We start from the raw sequence: 22,500 nt of genomic DNA on the forward strand, positions 1-22,500 counted from the left end.
AGTGATATCAAAATTTTCAGGACTTGATAGCTTGTTAGGTCAGTCCTACTTCATAATGTGGTTCTAGACAGTGACACCAATAACTAAAAGAGAAGCTGAAATGAAGCATTTTGATATTTTCAGTATTTGGACATACATTCTGAAACAGAAACATAAAATCAATCACTAGTTAATGTGTTCTTTAGTACTGAAGTAATTTTTTATTACTTTTTTCTAGTTATTTAATGGAAATAAACTATATAATATCAAGTATTATTTTATATATTAATAGGATTATAGCAAACACTAATCTACTTTGACCCAGTTTTAAGATTTCATGAGATTTTATATACATATATACATATTTATATATTTTTATTTATATATTTCATTTATATATTATATTTATAGTATATTTTATATATTTATATTTATATATATTATATATATTTTATATTTACATATATTTATTTTTATATTATTTTATACTGGCTGATATAATCTCAAGATAACAGTAAGATACCTATAGTGGCGAAGATTAGGAAGGAAAATGGGGAGAATGAGATATAAAATGAAAGTGAAAAAGAAAAAGCCTAGTAATCTAAACACTGAGTGCCTTTTATGTTTCTCAGTGAAACTGAATTCTTTTGTACAAATCACTTTCAGTCTCCCTGCTTGCTACAGGGTGAGGAATATAAGAAAACTAATATCAAATGTTTCAAATACATTTTCTGGGCTTCATGACAAAGGGAACTTGATTACAAAAGTCATTTAAACATATACTTTTCAAGCTCCAAGGAGTCCTTGAAATACAATGAAACATTCTAGCAAATGTCTAAGAACCTCTAAAAATAGATCATTTTCTTCTCTTTCAAGCCTAACAATTTTCAAACATAAGCTCTACATATGTTGAATTTGATAGAAAGGTATGGGATAGTGTAATTTATGGATATATCAAAAATATTTGGAAAACTAATTTCAAAGTATCTCTGATCTTAAGTACTAATATTTAAAAATTTAAAAATACTCAGCACACATGAAAGAGAATGAAGAGACAACATACACAACCAATATACCTTACTATTATAAAAATTGACATTAAGCTTTCTAAATAAAAACTTTATTTGGGGTAAACTGAGATAAATATACAATATTAAAACAGAGACAACCATCCCATATAATATTTTTTCTTCTTTTTTTTAATACCCTTTTTAACTAATATGCAGTGTTGAATCCCTGGCCCCTCCAATTTGACTCCTGACATTTTCTAAACATGATGTATATAACACTGGGATAACTAAAAGCAATACTTCATAATGCGACTCAAGGCACATTTACAATTTAAAGCCAAGGATTAGAGTGGGAATCCACTTTTCATGAAACACACACACACACACACACACACACACACACACAAAGACTTAGAATGTAACTTTTTAAAAATTGAATTTATTGGTGTACAAGTTTGAGGTGTTCAACTCAATAAAACATTATCTGCACACTGGATCCTGTGCCCATCACCACAAGCAAAGTCGTGTTTGTCCCCATTTCCCCCCCTTTTGCCCACCACCACCTCTCCCTCACCTCCCCACCCCCCTTTCCTTCTGGCTATCACCACTTTATTGTCTGTGTCCATGTGCCACAGATATAGATAGATGATATAGATATAGATATAGATATAGATATAGATATAGATAGATATAGATATAGATAGATGGATATGTTGATAGATATAGATAGATAGATAGATTTATTTATTTATTTATTTTCTTAATCCCTTCACTTTTTGTCACCCAGCCCCCCAAGCTCCTCCCCTCTGGCAGCTGTCAGTCTTTTCCATGTATTCATACTTCTGCTTCTCTTTCGTTTGTCAGTTTGTTTATTAAATTCCAAATATAAGTGAGATCATATTTGTCTTAAAATGCAACTTTAACAGTCTCCAAGCCTAAGGAGAATTCCGACATAGCTTCTTTATTAGGAATAGCACAAGGCCCTGGCCAGTTGGCTCAGTGGTAGAGCATTGGCCCTGTGTGTGGAAGTCCCAGGTTCAGTTCCCAGCCAGGGCACACAGAAGAAATACCCCTCTGCTTCTCCACCCATCTCCCTCTCTTTCCTCTCTGTCCCTCTCTTCCCCTCCTGCAGCCAAAGGCTCCTTGGAGCAAAGTTGGCTCAGATGCTGAGAATGACTCCATAGCCTCTGCCTCAGGTGCTAGAATGGCTCTGGCCACAATGGAGCAATGCCCCAGATGGGCAGAGCATCGCCCCCTAGTGGGCATGCCGGGTAGATCCCAGTCGGGCACATGTGAGAGTCTGTCTGACTGCCTCCCTGCTTCTAACTTCAGAAAAATACAAAAAAAAAAATAGCACAAAAACAATCAATTGATTTTGCAACTGACAGAATATGCAATATTTCTATTATCCCCATAGCACAGAAGCCCCCACATCTGATAATATGATCAGGTTCTGCATGTAAGAATCGAGAAGCCAGGTGGTCAACCACAAAACAAGGTCAAGACTGGGAAAAATAAACTCAGAGAAAAAGAGAATGAACTCAAAAAACAATTTTAAAACGTGAAGAAATCTAATACCCAATACTGGTATACTTAGAAGATATTGTGGATTCAGTTCCAGACCACCACAATAAAGCAAATATCATAATATAGCAAGGCACATGAATTTTTTGTGCATGTAAAAATTATGTTTACATTATATTTTATTCTACTGTATGCAATAGAATTATTTCTTCAAAGAGCACATCTTTTAATTTAAAAATACTTTATTTCTAAAAAATGGTAACCATTGGCGAGTTGTAATCTTCTTGTTGGCAGAGGATCTTACTAAAGCACGTTAGTTAGCTGCTAGAAGAATTTTTTTGACAAGTGAGAAAAGGAAAACACAGATAGATGGTTAGACAAATGGGGCCAACCTAGTCACGCAACTTACAGCCAGCTAGTAAATCACAAGGTCATGTCTTAACCAAGAACACTTGAGACCAAATGGTTTATAGCTCTCCTCCCTAACCAGAAAGTAAATAGCTTAAGTTACCTTGGTCAGGGAGATAGGTAACAGATACTCACTTTGTGCTGTTAGTGCCAGTTAAACACAAGGACTGATGAAATCAGAATAAATAACAAAAAACTCAATAAGAGCCCCAAAAAATCTAAGATAAAGGCAAAGATGACCAGAAAATGATTCTGGTCCCTCTATGCACTCATCTTGGCCCATCAACATATTAAAGAAAACACCTAGAAAGCTGATGAATATTAAGCTGAAACATTACCCTGAAACCTCCCTAGGATTCCTGTCCATAGAAGAGAGATAAAAGCTCTCAAGATTGCATTTTGAAGATTTTTGGAGAAAAGAGCTAGTTCTCTTGGTTACTTTACTGTATACGTTTGCACACAAAAGAATTACAGATGAGGAGAGTGCAAAAAGAAAAATGTCTCCAATAGCTTTAGCCAGGTAGCCCAATTGGTTAGAGCATCCTCAATACACCAAGGTTGTGGGTTTGACCTCCAGTCAGGACATATACAGGAATCAACCAATGAATACATAAATAAGTGGAACAATAAATCAGTGTTTCTCTCTCTTCCTTCCTCTCTCTCTAAAATCAGTCAATATAGAAAAGTCTCATGTACCTGACCAGGTGGTGGTACAGTGGATAGAGCATTGGCCTAGGACTCAGAGGACCCAGGTTCAAAACCCCGAAGTTGCCGGCTTGAGTGCGAGCTCATCCAGCTTCAGTGTGGGTTTACCAGATTGAGCACAGGGTCGCTGGCTTGAATGTGGAATCATAAGCAAAACCTTATGGTTGCTAGTTTAAGCCCAAAGGTCATTGTCTTGAAGCCCAAGGTCACTGGCTTGAGCCCAAAGTCACTGACTTGAGCAAGGGGTCACTTATCTGCCATAGCACCCTCCCTCTGGTCAAAGCACATATGAGAAAGCAATCAATGGACAAGGAAGGTGTCACAACGAAGAATTAATGCTTCTCATCTTTCTCCCTTCCTGTCTGTCTGTCCCTCTCTCAAAAACAGAGAAAGAGAGAGAGAGAGAGAGAGAAAGAAAGAAAGAAAGAAAGAAAGAAAGAAAGATTTTAAAAAGTCTCATGCATGTAAGATTTTTTATAAGTCAAAATCTACATCCTCATATTGCCACTCATTTTTTAATTATATAAGAATCATTCCCTTTCATCAGTCTCTTTTATATCTCACTGAACTGGATAAGGAATAAAGATATTTTTCTTGTAGCCCTGCTAGGGAAGCTCAGTTGGTTAGAGCATTGTCCCAATATATCAAGGTTGTGGGTTTGACTTCCATTCAGGACACATACATAAGTTAGCCAATGTATGCATGGGTAAATGGAGCAACAAACTGATGTTTCTCTCTCTCAACCCTCTTCTCTCTCTAAAACAAAAATAAAAATAATAAAACAATAATAATAATAATAATACCACAATGTGAAAACACAATAAACTCCCTTAAAAAATAGATACTTTTCTTGTTAACAAGCAGTTTATATCTGATATCATTAATCTATTGCATTAATAAGAAATAGAGCTGCTTGGGTTGTCACCCATTATATTCTCCCTAAGAACCCTAAAAACTATATTAAAGAAAAATAACTGTTTTTTTTCCTTTTCTATTGAAGTTAAAATAGGAAGAGAGATCATTAGAAAATAACACACAAAAAACTTTAGAAAAACCCAGATAAACTAGAATGGAGCCTGTTTTCTTTGCAACTCCTGGAACCAAACCTCAGACTGACTAGGTAATTAAGAAACTGATAAGCCTTTGCACCTTGGAAATTTGTCATTGACCTGACACTTCAATGAATATAATTACAGTAATACTTTAAATTTATCTGTCTTTTCAAATTGCAACGATACTTATTATCTCAAATTTACTCTGACTCCCCAACACGGGACAAGATTTATACACTAAGAGATGAAAAATACATTATCTAAGTAAAAAGGAGTAGCCCTGAAGGATCATCTATACAGAAAAAAAAAATGTGTATGTGGACTATTTAATATGCCAGAGACGATTTACATTCTCTTCTACAGAGAGCTTCTGCATTTGATAACTGTGTCTGAGGAAGCAAGTTTGTTTTTTTAAAATGAATTCACTCCTTGCTTAAAGCTCTTCAGTGCAGACTGAGACAATAGATACATTGATCTGAAGTATACTGTTTGCCTACTGTGCAGATCTTCACTCTGCGATAATGACTCTTGAAAATACACTATTCAAAGTTTTACATGTAAACTAAATAAAAAATGTAATAATAATAAATAAATAAACCTACAAGACAAAGGGATCGCTCTGGATCATGCCTATGCCTTTTCTTGGGTATGAATGTTTTACTTTCTTTCTCCTAAACTCTAAATGTCCCCAAGAAACTTGCAACCAGAGAGCAGTGGGCAGTGGCAGCTCATGCAGCTCATGCCGAGTTTACTCCCTGAACTTGTCTCGAAGGTCCCCTTTTCTCTGACTTCCCAGTGAGTTCACAGCAGCTCTGTCTTGGCTCACTTCTTTCCTATAACAATTCAAATGAGCCAAAGCAGAGCAGCATCTAAGCTCTCTCCTGTTGCTTCTTCTACCTTAAGTTTTTCCTTTTTTCATTGTCCCCAGATTAATAACCATACTCTCAAAATCACCTGGACTCATGTTGTGAAATCTTTTCTGCATGAAGTCAAGAACCCACACACTATAGGCAGGTCTGAGGCAGATCTGTTCTGGGCCAGTCCCTTTGTGGTGACATTGCCTTGGTGTTGATGAAAATGAAATATCTGCAAAGTGCAATAAAGCAAAGCAGAATAAAATGTGGTATGCCATTAAACCAAATTCTAAAACACATGAAGAAATAAAATACTAAATACAACTAAATAAATCAAGAATTTGTACATTCACTCCAAACTACATGGTTATAGAAGCAACAAATTGGATTTAACATTTTATAGCAATCCTTTTGTAACTAACTTTGTTAGTGCATTCTTATGAAATATTCCAACAAGATCCTCAAATTCATAAATGAAAGAATAACTTTTATCTTTTAAATGGCAAAAAAATATTCTTTAAAAAAGAGAAAAGAATAAAAATGCTTAGTTTAAAAAACACAAATTTAATATCTTTAAATAAAAAACATGGTCATTAAAATTTAATTGGTACATTATTAGAAAGATAATTCAAAGAATTTATTAAGAATTCAGTATTTAGAAAAAAGAGAAAAATATAAAGCAAACCTCAAAATGACATAGTAAAAGTAAGTCCATATATATTAGCTAAACAAAATACTAGAAATAGCTCAAATTTACCTTTTAAAAAAATTACAAATTGGATTTTAATAATATAATAATAAGTTGATGGCTAGAGATATATTAAGTTCTGAGAACAGATATATTATACAAATACTAAACATAGGAAAACTAGTGCAGTCCTATTAACATCAGATTTTAATGGAATAAATATGCTATACGATTGATTTACTGATATTAGTCTGACTAGCTATAAAATAGAGTTAAATTTATAACTCTAACAAGGTTGTAAAAGGATTCCTGTAAAATGTTAAATCCAGTTTGTTCTTATAACCATGATTCAATATTACTAGTTTAGTCACCACAGTTATGTATTTTTTAACAAATCAAAAGTATAAAATCAATCCTGTACTTTCACCTCTGGCCAAGATCTTGTTACATTTACAAAGCCTGTTTCTCTCCAGATGATGAATATCATATCGAGAGTTAATATCTGAGCAAGAGGACTGCTTGACTGTGAGAATCTGTGAACCTTTGTTACATGAAACAAACACCCCAGGTTATAAGCTATTTGCTAGCTTTAGTTCCTATAACAACCAATGGAGGGAACTGACTCCAACATTCAAATATGTGAGCTTTAGAAGATGTGTGGCCTTCAATCAGTTATCATCTGAACAAATTGTGCTTACTCCTCCCAGCAAAGAACTCTCAACCCCTGTTGTTCCAGTTTTGCTTATTCCCTTCCCCCTCCTTCTCTCTCTTTATAAAAACCCCTGCCTACACCAGAAATGGAGATGGTTTTTTTGAGAACGGGAGTCCCCCTATCTTCTTGGGAGGCTGGCACTAAAACAAACCTCTTTCCTTCTCACCAGCACCTGTGGCATGTAATTGGTTTTCACGGCAACAGGCAGCCAGTCCTGACTGTTATTTTTTTCAGTTATGTTACAGAATTTAAGGCAAAAATATTAATAAGCTTATTATGTACAGTAATAAAGGGAAAATTTTACTAAGAAATGGTCACAATAATAAACTTATTTGCTATTAAGAAATAAGAGTCTTGAAATATTTAAAGCAAATTGGCACAATTATAAGAAGAAATGAATACTTCCATATATTAGCAGGAGATGTAAGGCAATGATAATTGAAGCTGACTACATATTAGTTAGAATATGGTTTTGAACAATAAACTTAAGAAGCTTGACCTAACAAATATATATATATATATAAACCTCTGTACCCCTAAAATAATATGTGTATATAGAATAACAATCAAACTAACAATGTAGTTGATCACAAAATGTTATCACATTTCAAATAATTAGCAATAGTTTTATAACAGTCAGATGTAATTTGACACCAATAATAAAAGGTCATATAAACAATTAAATGTCCCTTTAACTATCTCATGTATTAAATGACAATAATTACAATGACAAATAGGAAATATAATTAAATAAAAATTAAGTTATATATATGTTTTAAGATATAATAATTCAAAACCAATTAAATGTAGTTAAAAATGTTGGGTTTATTTTATAGAATTATATAAATTTTTTTCTTTAGTAGAAGACTTAAAAATAAATGAGATAGATATATTTACCTCAAGAAGCCAAAGAGAAGAAAGTAGAAGTAACTGGATTAATAAAATTATAAACTAGATAGTTATTCTATTGACAGAGTTCTTGAACCTGCATAAGAGAACAAATAAAAATAGTGTTTCTACACTACTGGCATAATTACCAAAACATCAAACTCATAGCTAGTAGAACTAATGACAAAGTTCAGCAAAATTATTGAATAAATGACATAAAATTCAAGTATTACAATATATCAATAATTTCCCTGAAGAAAATAAAGTGCAAAAAATATTTTATTCATAATAGTAACAAAATTTATAAGGTACCTAGGAATATATCTATTAACAAATGTGCAATGTAGTCACAGAGAATCTTATAAATTACAACTGAAGGAACAAAAAAGACATAAGAAATACACTATTATCATGGATGGGAAGACTAAATATTTTTTAAATGTCAATTCCCCTCAAATTATTGTAGACATTCAGTAAAATTTCAATAAATATTAAGGATTTTATAAATCTTGGTAAGCTGATTCTACAATTCACTTAGAAGAGCAAAGGGCCAAAAGTTACAGAATTTGAAAGAACAAGGTAGAGATAACAAGATCTACTATAAATCTATAGAAATTTAAGCCATGTAGATATACAAAAAAAGAGAGGCAGAAACATATCCATAAAAGCTTGAGAATTGGCACATTATAGAAAAACATAAATACCCTATTTCCACCTACTATTTGAGAACCTGTAAACATTTCCTTTACAGTAAGTCCTCTATCAAATTTCCTATGAGAAAATGGCAAGTTCTCTGCCCCAGTATGGGATATAACAGATTGCATTGGGAATGAACATCTGATTCACACAAAACCAATGCATTTCTCTCTTCTAGGAGTTTAAAACTGGGACTCAGACCACTCTAATCAGTTAAATTTTGAATTATATAATCAGGATGTAAGACTACAGTTGGAGAATTTTATTTTAGAAATCATCTATCATGAAGAGATAGTTCACTAACAAAAACAGGGGGGAAAAAAGGGAACACAGAAAAATGAAGAAAGATGGGAAACCATGAAACCCAGAAGAAACTATTTCTGATGGCTTTTCATGACCTGGCTTCTGTCTCTAAAGATGTCTATTTTTACTTCCAGCCTTGGAGTGCCAATTTTTTTATAATATGTTTTTCTCTTGCTTAAACTACTTTGAGAGATTTTGGTTATTTCCAATCAAAGCTTTGAGCAACACAGATGGACTATTACCAAATTTCTCTTGGCCTTAGCAATTAAAAATGACAATGCCCAACTTTATAAAATATCACAACCTCTACAATCTAATTGACAGAACAGCTTATAGAGACATAAAACAGATCCCATTAATACTTTCAAAATGAGCAAAGAGTAGATATAGAAAGGCAATGTCTAGAAATTGTTTCTCTATGTCTTGTGTGGGTAAGATTGGGTTGAAGTCAGTGGAGGCAGAGCTAAAAAGGCTTTTCAGCAACTATGTTAGCCTTTTGCCATTCATTTAGCATGAACATGTTCTACAGTCTTAAATTATGCAGTTGTTTGGAGTTTCCAATGCACATATTCCATAAATGGAAGTGAAGAAAAAGCACTTCCATTGTCACTCAGCCTCAGCGCTGTGCACTTGTATGAAATGAAGCCAAATGTGAAGGTCATGCAAAGGTCAAAACTAGATGGAGTGACACTGGTTCTGCCTTAAAATATTTTTGTCTCTTTCTAAATATTTCAGGCCATTTATTTATATTTTAATTTATTTTTGCTATTGTAATACTATTGGCTTATTTCATGATTGTTAAATGTCAGTAATATGATCTAGTTTCTTTCCAATATTTATTTTTCTTCTTAGAGATGATTAGCTGAATATAGATTCCCAGTACGGCTTCCAGCAGTTATACCACCATAATTTTGAGTAACACACAGTGTCCTCCACAACTTTTTTTTTTTTTTCTGAAGCTGGAAATGGGGAGAGACAGTCAGACAGACTCCCGCATGCGCCCAACCAGGATTCACCCGGCACGCCCACCACGGGGCGACGCTCTGCCCCTCCGGGGCATCGCTCTGTTGTGACCAGAGCCACTCCAGCGCCTGGGGCAGAGGTCAAGGAGCCATTCCCAGCGCCCGGGCCATCTTTGCTCCAATGGAGCCTCGCTGCGGGAGGGGAAGAGAGAGACAGAGAGGAAGGCGCGGCGGAGGGGTGGAGAAGCAGATGGGCGCCTCTCCTGTGTGCCCCGGCCGGGAATCGAACCCGGGACTTCTGCATGCCAGGCCGATGCTCTACCACTGAGCAAACCGGCCAGGGCTCCTCCACAACTTTTGAAGCTTTCTTCTCTTATTTCACTTTGGGTATCCTCAATGATGGAGTTACCATGTCTGGAGCTCTCTGAGTAGGTTATAAGCTATAGTATCTGGTTCCACAGTGATATAATTATTAACATCAGTAATGTAAATGACATCTTTCTAATAGATTCTGGCCAGTGCATTCTTTATAAAGTGTTCCTACTAGTTATTTCCCCCCCTTTTGAGGGGAGGGTTGGCTTGCTTTTTTTTCCTTCTTTTTTTTATCATTACCCTCTGTATTAGTGGATTTGCAAAAATGTTGCTTTACTGTACCTAGACTGACCAGGGGCTGGTATATCTGAATTATGTTCTATGATCTTAAGCACAAGAATTCTGTCTGTAAATTATAGATGACATTCATATTGAAAGCTGCCTCCTTTATTTATGTGAGACAGAGTCATTTATACCTGCTGGCTAGGATATTTTCTTGGATTTTAGGCTGACATTATCATTTTCCATGGAAATCTTGTTACTTTAAAAAGTAAAAGGAGTTCTATTAATAATTACGCTAGGACTGTAGGCATAAATACACACACACTATCACAGTCATATCAAGATTTGTCTTTATGGCAGTTATGTTTGCAAAACTTAATTGTAATGAAGCATTTGGTGGCTTTATTGTGATTTCCTTCACACTTAAAATTATATAGTGTTAAAAATATGGCAAATCTCTGAAACACCAGTTTTACATTGTGCTGCTTCTGTTCCCAAATCTTAACTCTACTATTGAACTGGTCACAAGATATTGCTATTATTGGTTTATAGCTTCATCTCCTGGAACTAACACATTGTTTATGATTTTGAAAGGAATCAACCTGTATATTTTCTGAATTGAAGTTATATGAATAAATTGAAAAGAAAAAAATATTTTTTTAAATTTTCTTTTTAAGTGTGTTAATAATGTTAGGATTATCTGTGCAAAAGATATGGTGCATTATATATAATGTCCTTATATATTATTAAAATAGCTCTATGAAGCATACTAATACATCACTGTACAATTCATAAGAAAATTGGTATACCTGGATAGAAGGAGCAACATGGTACAAAGGTTTAGAGAATCAACTCTGGAAAGGTTGCTTGAGTCTGAATCCAGATTTTGACATTCAGTGGCTATGTGATCTTAGAAAACTAGTCTTTCCCTGTATCTGTTTTTATCTGTAAAATGGGAAGGTAATAGTATTCTTCTCAGGTATTTTTAAAACATGAAGGGGTTTTTTCACATAAAGAGCTTAAAACAGTTCCCAGTTATTATAAACACACAAGAGTCAGCTATAATCTTGCTATAATAATAATTATAATAATAATTGCTATTATTATTAGAGATTAAACCTGACATGCACAGATCAATAGAGATACAACTGAACATGTTATACTCAAAGATTCAGACTACAACTGAGTTCTTTGCTAATTCATGTAATAAAAAATTCTACATGTTGCACTTAAATTGAATACTAACTTAAGAATGGAAATAAGACCATGTAGGTGAAAGAATTCACATGGAAGAAGACGACAGACTTATACTGAAATCTACAGGCCTGACCTATATCAAAAATATTAAATTTCAAATATTAAATTTTAAATATTAAAGGCTGCAAAATAAGTATGGAGATTATTTATAACTTTTTACTTCTTTTTCCAATCAATTTTCAAAGAGTAGAAATGTATTTAAAATATTTTCACTTACATTTCTGAATGTAAGAATATATATTATCTTTTCTTTAATGCAGAACTGTTTCACTTAAATATGGGAAAGTTTATGTACATAATAAAAAAATGACAGTTGCATTTTCCAAAGATTTATGAATTAATTGGGAAGATCACTTAAAGTTTAGAAACAAAATATCCATATCATTTTAGAGTATATGTATAAAAATGATTTAAATGTGTAATATTTTCACAAATGCTTTATATTAAAAATATTTTATAAACTGAACACTGAAAGCCTCCTGCATAAAATTGTTAAAAGTAGATTATGGGTTATTTAAGTGTTTAAAAAGAGAATTTCTAACCTCTTATATTACTTTCTAAGCACCATCTCTCTGCTGTTTGATATTGTTTTATTGAGTGTGTCTTTAGAAAATTCTAAATGTTTCCACTCAGAGTGAAGTCAACCAATACAAGGTACTGATGAATTCTACAATATAGTGCACATGTATCTGACTTTTATTTAAGTCTTCAGAGACTAATTATTGATGGCTTTAAGTCATTATATGACATGTGACTACATTTCCAGGCCATATACTGCTTTCCTTTAGACTTTGGCTCAAAAATTGGCATATCTTTGCATTATTATTTTAATTTCATTTCTAAATATGATAAAATGAGTTTCTTTAAGAACAGTATAAACCTCTTGCATATCACATTCATCACTACACATTGTGTTAATTGACTATGTTAGCTGTCATACTGCCAGCAGATGTTGCAATATTATGTCTGCATGTATGTACATGTATGTATATGCCTGTGTGTGTGTGTGTGTTTGTGGATATACGTACTCTCATATGTTAATAAAGCAAATGGTTTATTTTTACCTTTTTGATTTGTTTGTTTTATTTTGTACAAATATTTTGTTTAAAAAAGCACTGACTATTTTTGTTAGTTGTTCTATTTGCTTACCTTAAAAGTTGACCTGTAGAACAGGTGTGAAATTGAGAGGTCAGCCATTTTCAAAGGGCATGGCAACAGTTGGGAAGATTGAGTTTCTTACACTTTATACCTTGTGATGTTTGTTGGTTTTTAAGCTACTGAGCTATTTTATCTGAAAACATGTCTTGTTTTATTAATTATCACATTAGCCAGTGAATAAAAATATGCATTATTATTTTAATGTATAATTTATATGTTACTTCCTATGAAATCAAATGAGGAAAATGTTTTATGTGCTAGGAAGAATTAATAAATATAGAAAATCAATTTGATTGTTAAGAGGAATGAAAGAAAGAATTGTTTCTCTCTTTTAACATCCCAAATCCACCATATTACTATGTTTTATCTCTATATTCTCTTTACCTCTTTCTACCTTACCTTTGGTAGTTTACTAAAACATCCTAGCTTTGTTCTGATTAAATTTATTCATTTTAAAATCAGACCTCAGAGTATCCTGTGCACATTTCAAGAACAGGATAGGAAGGAGATAGTGTTGTGATTCAATTCTAGCAACACGTATCAACTGAGGATTCTTGCCAAACAAACTCAACTTTGTCCCTATCCTAAACACGCAGGCAATCCAGTTAAGATAGTCAAATGCCCAGTGCATGTAAGAAATAGTGTCCTAAGAGATCTGAAAACAGAGTGATCTCACCATCTGGAATGGTGGGAGACTTCAAAAGGATGAGCTATACACAGAAAATGTGCAGAGTAGGATAGAAAGAAACACGTAGACTACTGCAAGTGACTTGTAGACAGAGGTGTACATGAGCTGTCACAGAAAATCCAGCTGAGCTGGACTGACAGAGGACTTGAATTAGAGAATAGTGAAAATAAGGATGCAATGGTGCAGGCATGATTGTGTGAAGGGCAAAGCAGATGCATTAATCTCAACCAAGACAGGTACTTAATTAGACATAGAACTATGTTGCAAAACTAGATCTTGGAGGCATCTCAAACAAATTAAAATAATTTGTCTGAAATCCATTATTGATTTGTCCATGTTCTTCTTTACTTTATTATAACTATAAAGAAACTTATGTGTTTCTTTTATTTGTATGGACCAATGTCACCCCATTAAATTTAACTTCTAAAAAATGATAAAAAAAATTAATTATATTAGAAAAAGACTTAGGAAATTTGCCTTTAAGTTTCCACGTAATATATGTTTTTATTTCTGAAAAATGAAGGTGATACGTATGTATTTAAAAAAATACAGAAATGACACAAAATAAAAATGTTGAACTTTTTAAAGAGTTGTTTAATAAGGTTTTACCACACTACAATAATGACATTTCTTGTAAAACATGTGATCATTTAAAGCTAGACTGAAAGTCTAGTGAAAACTTAATTTGCTGTTTAAAAAGATTTGGGTAAAGTTATAAAAACATTGGATTAATGAGAAGATTTATTTTTAAAAGATGAAAACTAAATTATGTTGCATAAATTATTATAAATCACATCTGAGGAATAAAAAAATAACTGATTTAATCAAATAAATAAAAGGAACTTCTTAACCTGTTCTCTTCGTACAGGTATGGAAGAGTATGGCATACCGTATTTCTTTCATACTTGGATGCAAAATCAGAGTAGATTCTATTCTTCAGTTCCACAGGAACTGGCTAAGACAGATTCAAATGACAAAAGATGAGTCTTATTTCATAGTTCAATTTCCATATTCATTCAATGAAAGCTTGAAAGGTCAGAGATCTTGATAACAAGTATCAGTAGATGAACTGAGCCTCTCCTGCCTGCATTTGTATTAGTTCTCCTGTTAGTTTTTGTTATGCTTTGCTACCAATTTTATTTATATGCAAAAAGTGAGGCTAACAAAGAAGAGAACAAGTCTGGTGACACAAAATAATATTCATGACTGAAAGAAATTAAGAACTTAATATGAATGCTGTTTGGGAAAAATAAAGTATTTTTTTTATTTCCTTAAATTTGGTATATATGTTTTAAAGCTATCAATTTAACCAGCAAACTGGTTTAAGATGACGAAAAAAAAACCCCTAAAAACCCTGTTTCTTTCACAAATTTGTGGCATAATATGTATACTCTTGAAAGAATTCAAGATTAAAATATTGGAGCTGAGCAGGGAAACAGCTACATTAATCCAATGTCCCTGTATGTTGAAGGATGGAAGTTGTTTCAATGACTCATTTCTTCCTACATTGAAAAATATATTTGACTTATACAGATATGAATTTTTAAGATAATTTTACTACCTACATTTGTGAGACTTGCCAATTAATGTTTTAAATTTTGTTTCTAATAGTCAGAAGCCCTGCAAGGTAAAAGATGATGGTTAGTGTGGCACATTTCTTACTCCTTATGAGAATCAAGTGTGCAATGCATTTCCCTAGGCATCCTCGTGCCACACCCTCTTTGGCTTTTAAGTATTACTTGGGAGACATGGTGAAGGCAGCTATGCTTGCAGAAGTCATTCTTGCCATAGTGATTCACAATCAAATTTTTATTAACCAGACTTTGCCTATTCTTTCTGGATTTACTTTTCTTGTTTGACATAATAATGTGACAAAAATATGTTCCAAAACTCTACTTCTCCACCCAGTGATGGTTTTTATAAATTCTTATGACTATTTCAAATACTTCACAAGTAATGTTTGGAAAGTCAGTTAAATCACCATTTTTTTTCTTCTTGCATGCTGAGAAATACACAATTGAGCATTTATATCCTTTGGTTGTCATATTATAAATATGCATGAGAATGTTTTATAAGTTAATGTTACCAAAAGTCAAATAAAAGAGATAAAAGAAGTTGCATATTTTTATGTAAAAAAGAATAATTACAGTTTGTGCACCTGTGTTCATGAAATTACGTAGTGTTCTTTACATTAATTAGATGTGGTATTTTGACTAAAACTTAAAGGTAGAATGAAAAAACCAAGCTATTAAGAACTGAAGAAGTGCTAACCTTAATGGCATTGTACTTTAGATCTGTCAACAAAGTTATCAGGATAGCAATTTTAGAGATAATATGCTAGGTATGTCCTACAGCAGTGGTCCTCAACCTTTTTTGGGCCACGAACCAGTTTAATGTCAGAAAATATTTTCGCAGACTGGCCTTTAGGGTGGGACGGATAAATGTTTCACGTGACCGAGACAAACGTCAAGAGTGAGTCTTAGATGGATGTAACAGAGGGAATCTGGTCATTTTTAAAAATAAAACATCGTTCAGACTTAAATATAAATAAAACAAAAATAATGTAAGTTATTTATTGTTTCTCTGCAGACCGGTACCAAATGGCCCACAGACCGGTACCGGTCCACGGCCCAGGGGTTGGGGACCACTGGCCTATAGTATCCTACTTGTATTTAATAAAAATGTGCTTTTACAATCAAATATTTGCCCTAAGTTCTACTTCAAGATATTTGTATTTATTCAGCTAAAAAGTTAAAATCAAGCATTCAATTTCAGTGAGACTTGAGACAAGGGGATTTGGAAATAGTTGTGTACCTAATAAAATTTACAGAAATCACGTACTACCATATGAAAGTCAGTTAAAACGCTCCACTCCAATTTTTTCTTCCCATAAATGCATGATTCTTAGAAGTGTGGAATGATATATGCAAGCTTTACTTATTGGATTTACCTTTACAGGTAAACAAATTACTGTTTCTCTCTAAAGAGCAGTGCTACCCGCTCTATGAAAGACGTTCTTATGAGAAAGAAATCACCCAAATAGGTCCCCTTGATGTAACTCTTTTACATTTTCCTGGCCAAGTCAAAAGTGCCAGATTACATACTAATACCTTCTCCCTGAGGACTAGCCACTCAGGGTATCAAAGGGAGTGCTCTGTCATAAAACAGAGTAAAGGGTTTTTCTTATAGTAGTTCTTCAGTAAAAGGTAATTTAAATCAATTGTGTAAGAATATTTGCATTACCCACATGTGACTAAAATGACCAGTTGTTCCATTATTTCACAGACTTAGCCATAAATAACAAAAATAGCCAAAGTCGTTGCTATACTGGATATTCATTTCTCCCTCAATAGATTTCTACATCTACTTATTTGCCCAATTTAAAATTTGAGTTACCATCCAACAACCTGATAATTATATAATAAATATCACCAATGATTGGTTGGTTACCTTGAGGAATAATTCATTGTCTTATAATGAAAAAATACTAAAACTTTATTTGAGGACAAAAAATACTATCAAGTAGAGTAGTTAGTTTGGAAGTGTTTTTAAAATTACTATTATTATTTGAAGCTTTATAGGTACAAGTTCATTCTAAAGCAATGCTTGTAGAACTTTAAAATTTTTATCTCCAAATGATAGTTGACATTGAAATTCTTCAACTATGTTACACAGTCTCCCTTTCTAAAAGAGAACCTACTTCAAAACAGGTCACCCACAAAATTTTGTAGAATTGAAAGGTCATCTCTTAATTGGTTTAGTCTTTGTCAGACTTGGCTTATAGATGCCCTAACTTTGTATGTATAAGGAAGGTGAAGTTAAATGTGTGCATAAAGTATTACTCAAGCAAGTAACATGTTTCTTCAATTTAAGTTTACATATTTTAATATACATGTGCATTGTTCTTAAAAATCTTAAATTGAAGTTGAAAGATTTGACCTATCAAACTGGGCTAATAAAAGATATGGTGGTAAGTGCAAATTTCATGGTCACTACTGAAAGACCAATAAAAAGCCTCTGTCATTGTCCATGTTTTATCTATTTTTAAAAACCATAGAGGGGAAAGTACTCTCAGGGAAAAAAAATGAAGCTTTACTGCAAAAGAAATGAATGCAAGAAATAGCACTTTAAGTAGTGAAGAGTTGTGAAGCATTGCAACTTCATCGCCTGCTAAGGAGCAACAGCTGTACCTAATTTCAACTTGACGTGCTTCAGATCTCATATTCATATAGGTATTTAATGATCCAAGCATAATGGTCCTATATAGAATAATTACTTATATGAAGGAGCAAACTTTATACGCATTCCTTTTTCAATGATCCTTTAAGAGGAAAAAATGCACTGGTTCTTTGAACAATGAATAGTCTTATTCACCAATCCAAATATTTGGGGCTAAACAGCTTATCTTTGAAAAGAGAATAGTCATGGTGCTGAGGTTATTTCTTTCTGACAGACTCTTTTTGTCTCCCTCCTTGCCAGGATAGACAGTACAATGAAAAAAGGTAGAATGCCAAGCCAGTCATTAAGTCATACTGGTAGATGGTTATAAGAAATACCAGAAACAAAATGAAATAGGGTATTTTTGAGTGGGTGTATTTCGAAAGCAGAGATTCACCGTTCTGAGCTTGACTTTGCTGGGTAGGAAGATCAGCAGAAGCAGAGCTCTCAGACTCCTCGTCCCCCGAGAAACACAGCGATTGTCCCAAGTTTAATAAGCCTTCATTTTTATGCCTTGCCTCTTCTATGTTTTCAGCAGCTTCAGTGATTAAAATTTTGGGCCCTAAATATTTTTTCACATTGCATTCTCCTTGTTGAAAAATCTGACCTTTAAATTTTTCTCTTCTACTAACTGATGTCACTGTTCCTGAACTTTTGGAAACTCCTTCAGGTGTATCTCCAGGATGTGGGTATTTCTCAATACTCTGGATTTCACGTGTTGGATTATGATTATATTCTGATTTAGTAGGAATAGACTGGCAAATCATGGTAGTAACTGTATTCTCTAACACAATTGCTTGTTTGGAGGATGATACGGAAGTTGCAGCACAGCTATTGGAAATGTGAGAAGCGTTCTCAGAAGCTCTAATTGTGTCTGAGTTTAAAGCAGAATGAATAACGACATCCACATGCAATTCCTTTGATAATTCTTGGACCTGCCCATAATCTCTATTTTCTGGAAATATTTTTTTGTCTGTTGGTAAGATTCCGAAATTCAAATTCAGTTCTGAGGCTGATGCTGTCTGATCGCCTCTAATGACCTGTGAGGGTTCTTCTATAGATGTTACATTTCCAGTGCCCCGTTTCTCCCTGTCATGTGTCTTTGCAGGATTGTACGTAGACACGGTTTCATCACTCTCCATTTCATCTACATGTACATTACAAATACCTACATCTGATTTTTTTTCAAAATCATTGTCATAGATTACACCCACTGTGTCTCCTTGACAAAAGTTATAATGTGAATCATCATTTTTCCCTTCATGTGGATCAAACGCTGTTTCCTTTACCTCGATGGGCCTGTCACTTCGTGCTGTCTCTAGAGGTAGCTTAGCAATTATTGCTTTTTCTCTAGCAGACACGCTTTCTAGAGTACTTTCTGATGTTGTCTTAATTATATAAGCTGTACCTGCTTCTGCTTTCTCAGTAATATCATGATCAGCTAGAGAAGACAGTTCACAGCTCGCTGTTTCTTGGCAGGTAAACAATTTTTCTGTAGGTGTAGCCGTCAAACTCCTTGTATTATCTCTTTTTTTCCACATGTCTTCACAATCCGCTTGTTTTCTGATCTGCTGTGTTGTATTTGTCTTACTCTCTCCCGCTTTTCCCTGACTTTCCAGAAAATTCCACCGTTGTTTATGCCGAGTGTTCTTATTCTGATCTTCAGGATTAATCCAATCTGAATTTTCTTCTTCGACTTGGAAAAGATAATCATTCCCCAAAACATTTTCAATTCTTGGTGAACACACCTGACCGGGCATCTCTCCTAAAGTAGTGCCTTTATTAGTGAAGAAATCACACTCTGAGGTTGTTAACACACTTTCTTCCCAATTTAGGTTTCTTTGTGGGGATTGAAAGGAATCTGCTCTGATTGCCTGGTGAGGACTTGTGGAGTCTTGACTCTGCAGAGCAGTGAGTTCCCTGCTACTGGCCCCGCTCCCTTTTACACTCTGCTCCGAGCGGCTCGTCTTCTGCTCTTGGTCATGTGAGATTGATTGAAGAGTTTTGCTTTGTTTTTCATTAATGTCTAAATGTATTCTTTGCTTCTCCTTCTCCTTCTTACCATTCCCATAATCTTTCTTGGGAGATCCCTTTTCTACTGATTCTTCCAAATGGAAATCTCTTCTTAAACATTCCCAATCTTTTATTTTAACTTTCATATCTCCTCCTTCATATTTTTTATTAAGGTTGTCTGCCATTAGCTGTTCCGAGGAGGAACAAGGTATTTTCACTCTACCTCTCTTTTGAGCTGGGTTAGCATTATCATCCAATACTTCTTTGTTGCTGATATGTAATTGCATGAATTCATCACTGCCAGTATTTCCCAATGATGGCTTGATTTTTGTCATATCTGAAGTAATTTTTTCTGAAGGTTGATGACTACATTCATTTCCTGAGAAATAGTTTTCATCTCTCTTTAAGGAGCTTCCTGCTGATGAACTTGGAGACAAAGTCATTTTAAGCGAGTCAGTGTATACTTCATCATGAATATGCGTCTCCTCTAACCCTTCAGCTCTATTTGAAAAATTGACTGGAACTGTTGAAAATGTGTTCTTTTCATCTCTGGAAGCAGTGCTTCTTATTAAGCGTTGATTTATCTTAAGGAATAAAAACAATAAGGAATAATGATTTAATGATTTTAAGTATACAAAATGAACTAGATAGGTTTCATCAACTTGGCTACTAATTATCTGGTAGATTTCCTCATTTCATTTGTGGATTTAGTGCAAATTCTGGAAGCTAGATGTTTGGGGGATCTTTGTAGGCTATGTCTTGGGAATGAGATTAATAAGAAAAGGGACCAAAATTAATCATTCTCCTTCCCAGCTTCCAAATATCACATTGTATTATTCAACTATTCTTGCTTGTCATTGCACTTTCTCCTCACTTGGGATATGCACACTGATAGCTCCATGCTAATCAATTAGAGAGCAGCTTCCTGGGTGCCCCTTGCTGCATTCACACTTGCTGTAGGTGCCCCTATTACAGTTTCTCTTATTAATATGTTTTCTGCAAAGCCCCTGCAAACTATTAATAGCAAAACGTCACTCAAAGAAAAGTGAGGGAGTTAATGTCTCTGCAAATTCTGTTTTAATGACCCTCTGCCAACTGGTACTCAAATGTATTTGAGCTCTTCAGTGATGCCAACTGTCAGGATTTAACAGTGAGATGCCTGTGTGTGTGTTTTTTTTTTTTCCTCCTCATAACTGACATTTGCATGATCTCAATAATTATATGCAAATCTTACGTTTTCCCCTTCTTCTCACATAAGGCTCATGTTACTTGTCAACTGCACAGCTGTCTTGTAAGCCAATGCCTGTGGGTTCCACAGATTTGGTTGTATTTCCATCTATTATAGAGCTTCATTGTTTTATGCATTAATGTCAGCGTGGAGCAAATTAGCTTCTAAATTATAGGTCCCTGTTCATTTATTGGACATACAATCTCAGTAACTTCTAAACAAACTTTTATATTTGAGCCTGCTCATTGTAATGAGGTATATTGGTGAAGTATGTGATTTTTTCAGGGCCCTTTCATTATATTCTGTGGTTTGGGGAAAAAAATGGCAATGTTAACTTTCAGCTGCTGAGAATTCTCACAATGGTGACAACTTTGTACTTTCTTAAAGTTAGAGCAAAGTAAATTGCATACTTTAGTGATGCAGCTTCCATATCACCATAGAAAAGGGAGAATGTGTGGGGAAAGAGATGAGCTCTATTTCTTTTCTGTTTCAGTCCTGACACTTGAAGAGGCAAATGTCATTTTAATCTTAGATGATTATGAATCTATGTATTCTAATGAGAAGAGTTCTAACCAAATTCAGTAAAAGGTAAATTATATTATGTGACTCATTTACTCCTATTTCTTCTTTTGTAATAAGTATGCTATCTAAACCATCCCTCTCTCCCAAATTCCAATAGATTGAATGTTCACCAAGTGTGAAATTTATAACAAATGTAATACTGTATTGCACAGTACTGCACTTGTTTCCTGTTAAAAAAAATATGGTACAGGATATTTTTCTCCTTATTTTGTAATGTAATACTTTCCAATGCTATAGAACTTAAGAGATTCTTACAAAGATGTAAGTTAAAAAAATGCTACCAGATGCAATACTTGTGGTGCTGGACAGAACCCTAACAATCATCTATTCCAGCCCCCTCATTTTACAGGTGACTTTATGCTGAGTGTACACTTGCCACAAATATTAGAAATGCACATCAGAATAGTGCTACCTCTTCTGTAACTCCTACAAACTACTAATCAGAGCTACTGGTAAAGAGATAAAAAAATTAATGTTATTAATTTACCACTGCAGAGAGCAGAAGCAGCAGACTGAAATCAAAGTGCCTTGTTGATCAAGTTAGAGATGCAAGGGCAGACTAGGCTGTGCTTTCACATTTGCAAATTACATTAGTTGAAGCTATTGAAAGGCCAGCATTACATCATCTTTGAAGCATAAATGGATTCATCTTCTTTAATACTGTGGCAACCAGAACACTTACCATCAGCTCTAATTCTTTCTCATCGTGTTCATCATGTCCCGTGTTTGCATCTTTTACATTTTGATTACCGGTGTCCAAGTCTTCCTTCTCCTCATGAGAACAAACAATTATTGGGACATAGGTATCTGAAAAATTAATATAATTGTACCTGTGTAAGATTGTATAATTGTAGGCTTTAACAAAAAGCAACACATTTTGTTTAAAATTTAAAGAAGATTACCTGTAACCTTGGAATTCTCAAAGTTATTCTCATACGATGTTCCTGAAGATTCTTCTTTACTGTTAAATTTAAAACAAGA

At 34.0% G+C, this 22,500-nt stretch overlaps 1 protein-coding gene across 1 annotated transcript in view; it reads right to left on the bottom strand.

Annotated features, from left to right (window-relative positions):
• Nucleotides 1-14,076: 14,076 nt before the first annotated feature.
• The window catches only part of PPP1R3A (protein phosphatase 1 regulatory subunit 3A), a 54,515-nt gene continuing 46,091 nt past the window's right edge, over nt 14,077-22,500 (bottom strand). The window contains exons 2-4 of the mRNA XM_066262148.1: nt 22,422-22,480; nt 22,202-22,326; nt 14,077-20,293 (exon numbers count right to left, since the gene is read on the bottom strand). Coding sequence (XP_066118245.1) covers nt 17,915-20,293; nt 22,202-22,326; nt 22,422-22,480 — 2,563 coding nt within the window. The 3' untranslated portion in view covers nt 14,077-17,914. The remainder of the gene's footprint in view (nt 20,294-22,201; nt 22,327-22,421; nt 22,481-22,500) is intronic.

The sequence above is a fragment of the Saccopteryx bilineata genome, chromosome 2, assembly GCF_036850765.1.
Source record: "Saccopteryx bilineata isolate mSacBil1 chromosome 2, mSacBil1_pri_phased_curated, whole genome shotgun sequence".
Classification (NCBI taxonomy): domain Eukaryota; kingdom Metazoa; phylum Chordata; class Mammalia; order Chiroptera; family Emballonuridae; genus Saccopteryx; species Saccopteryx bilineata.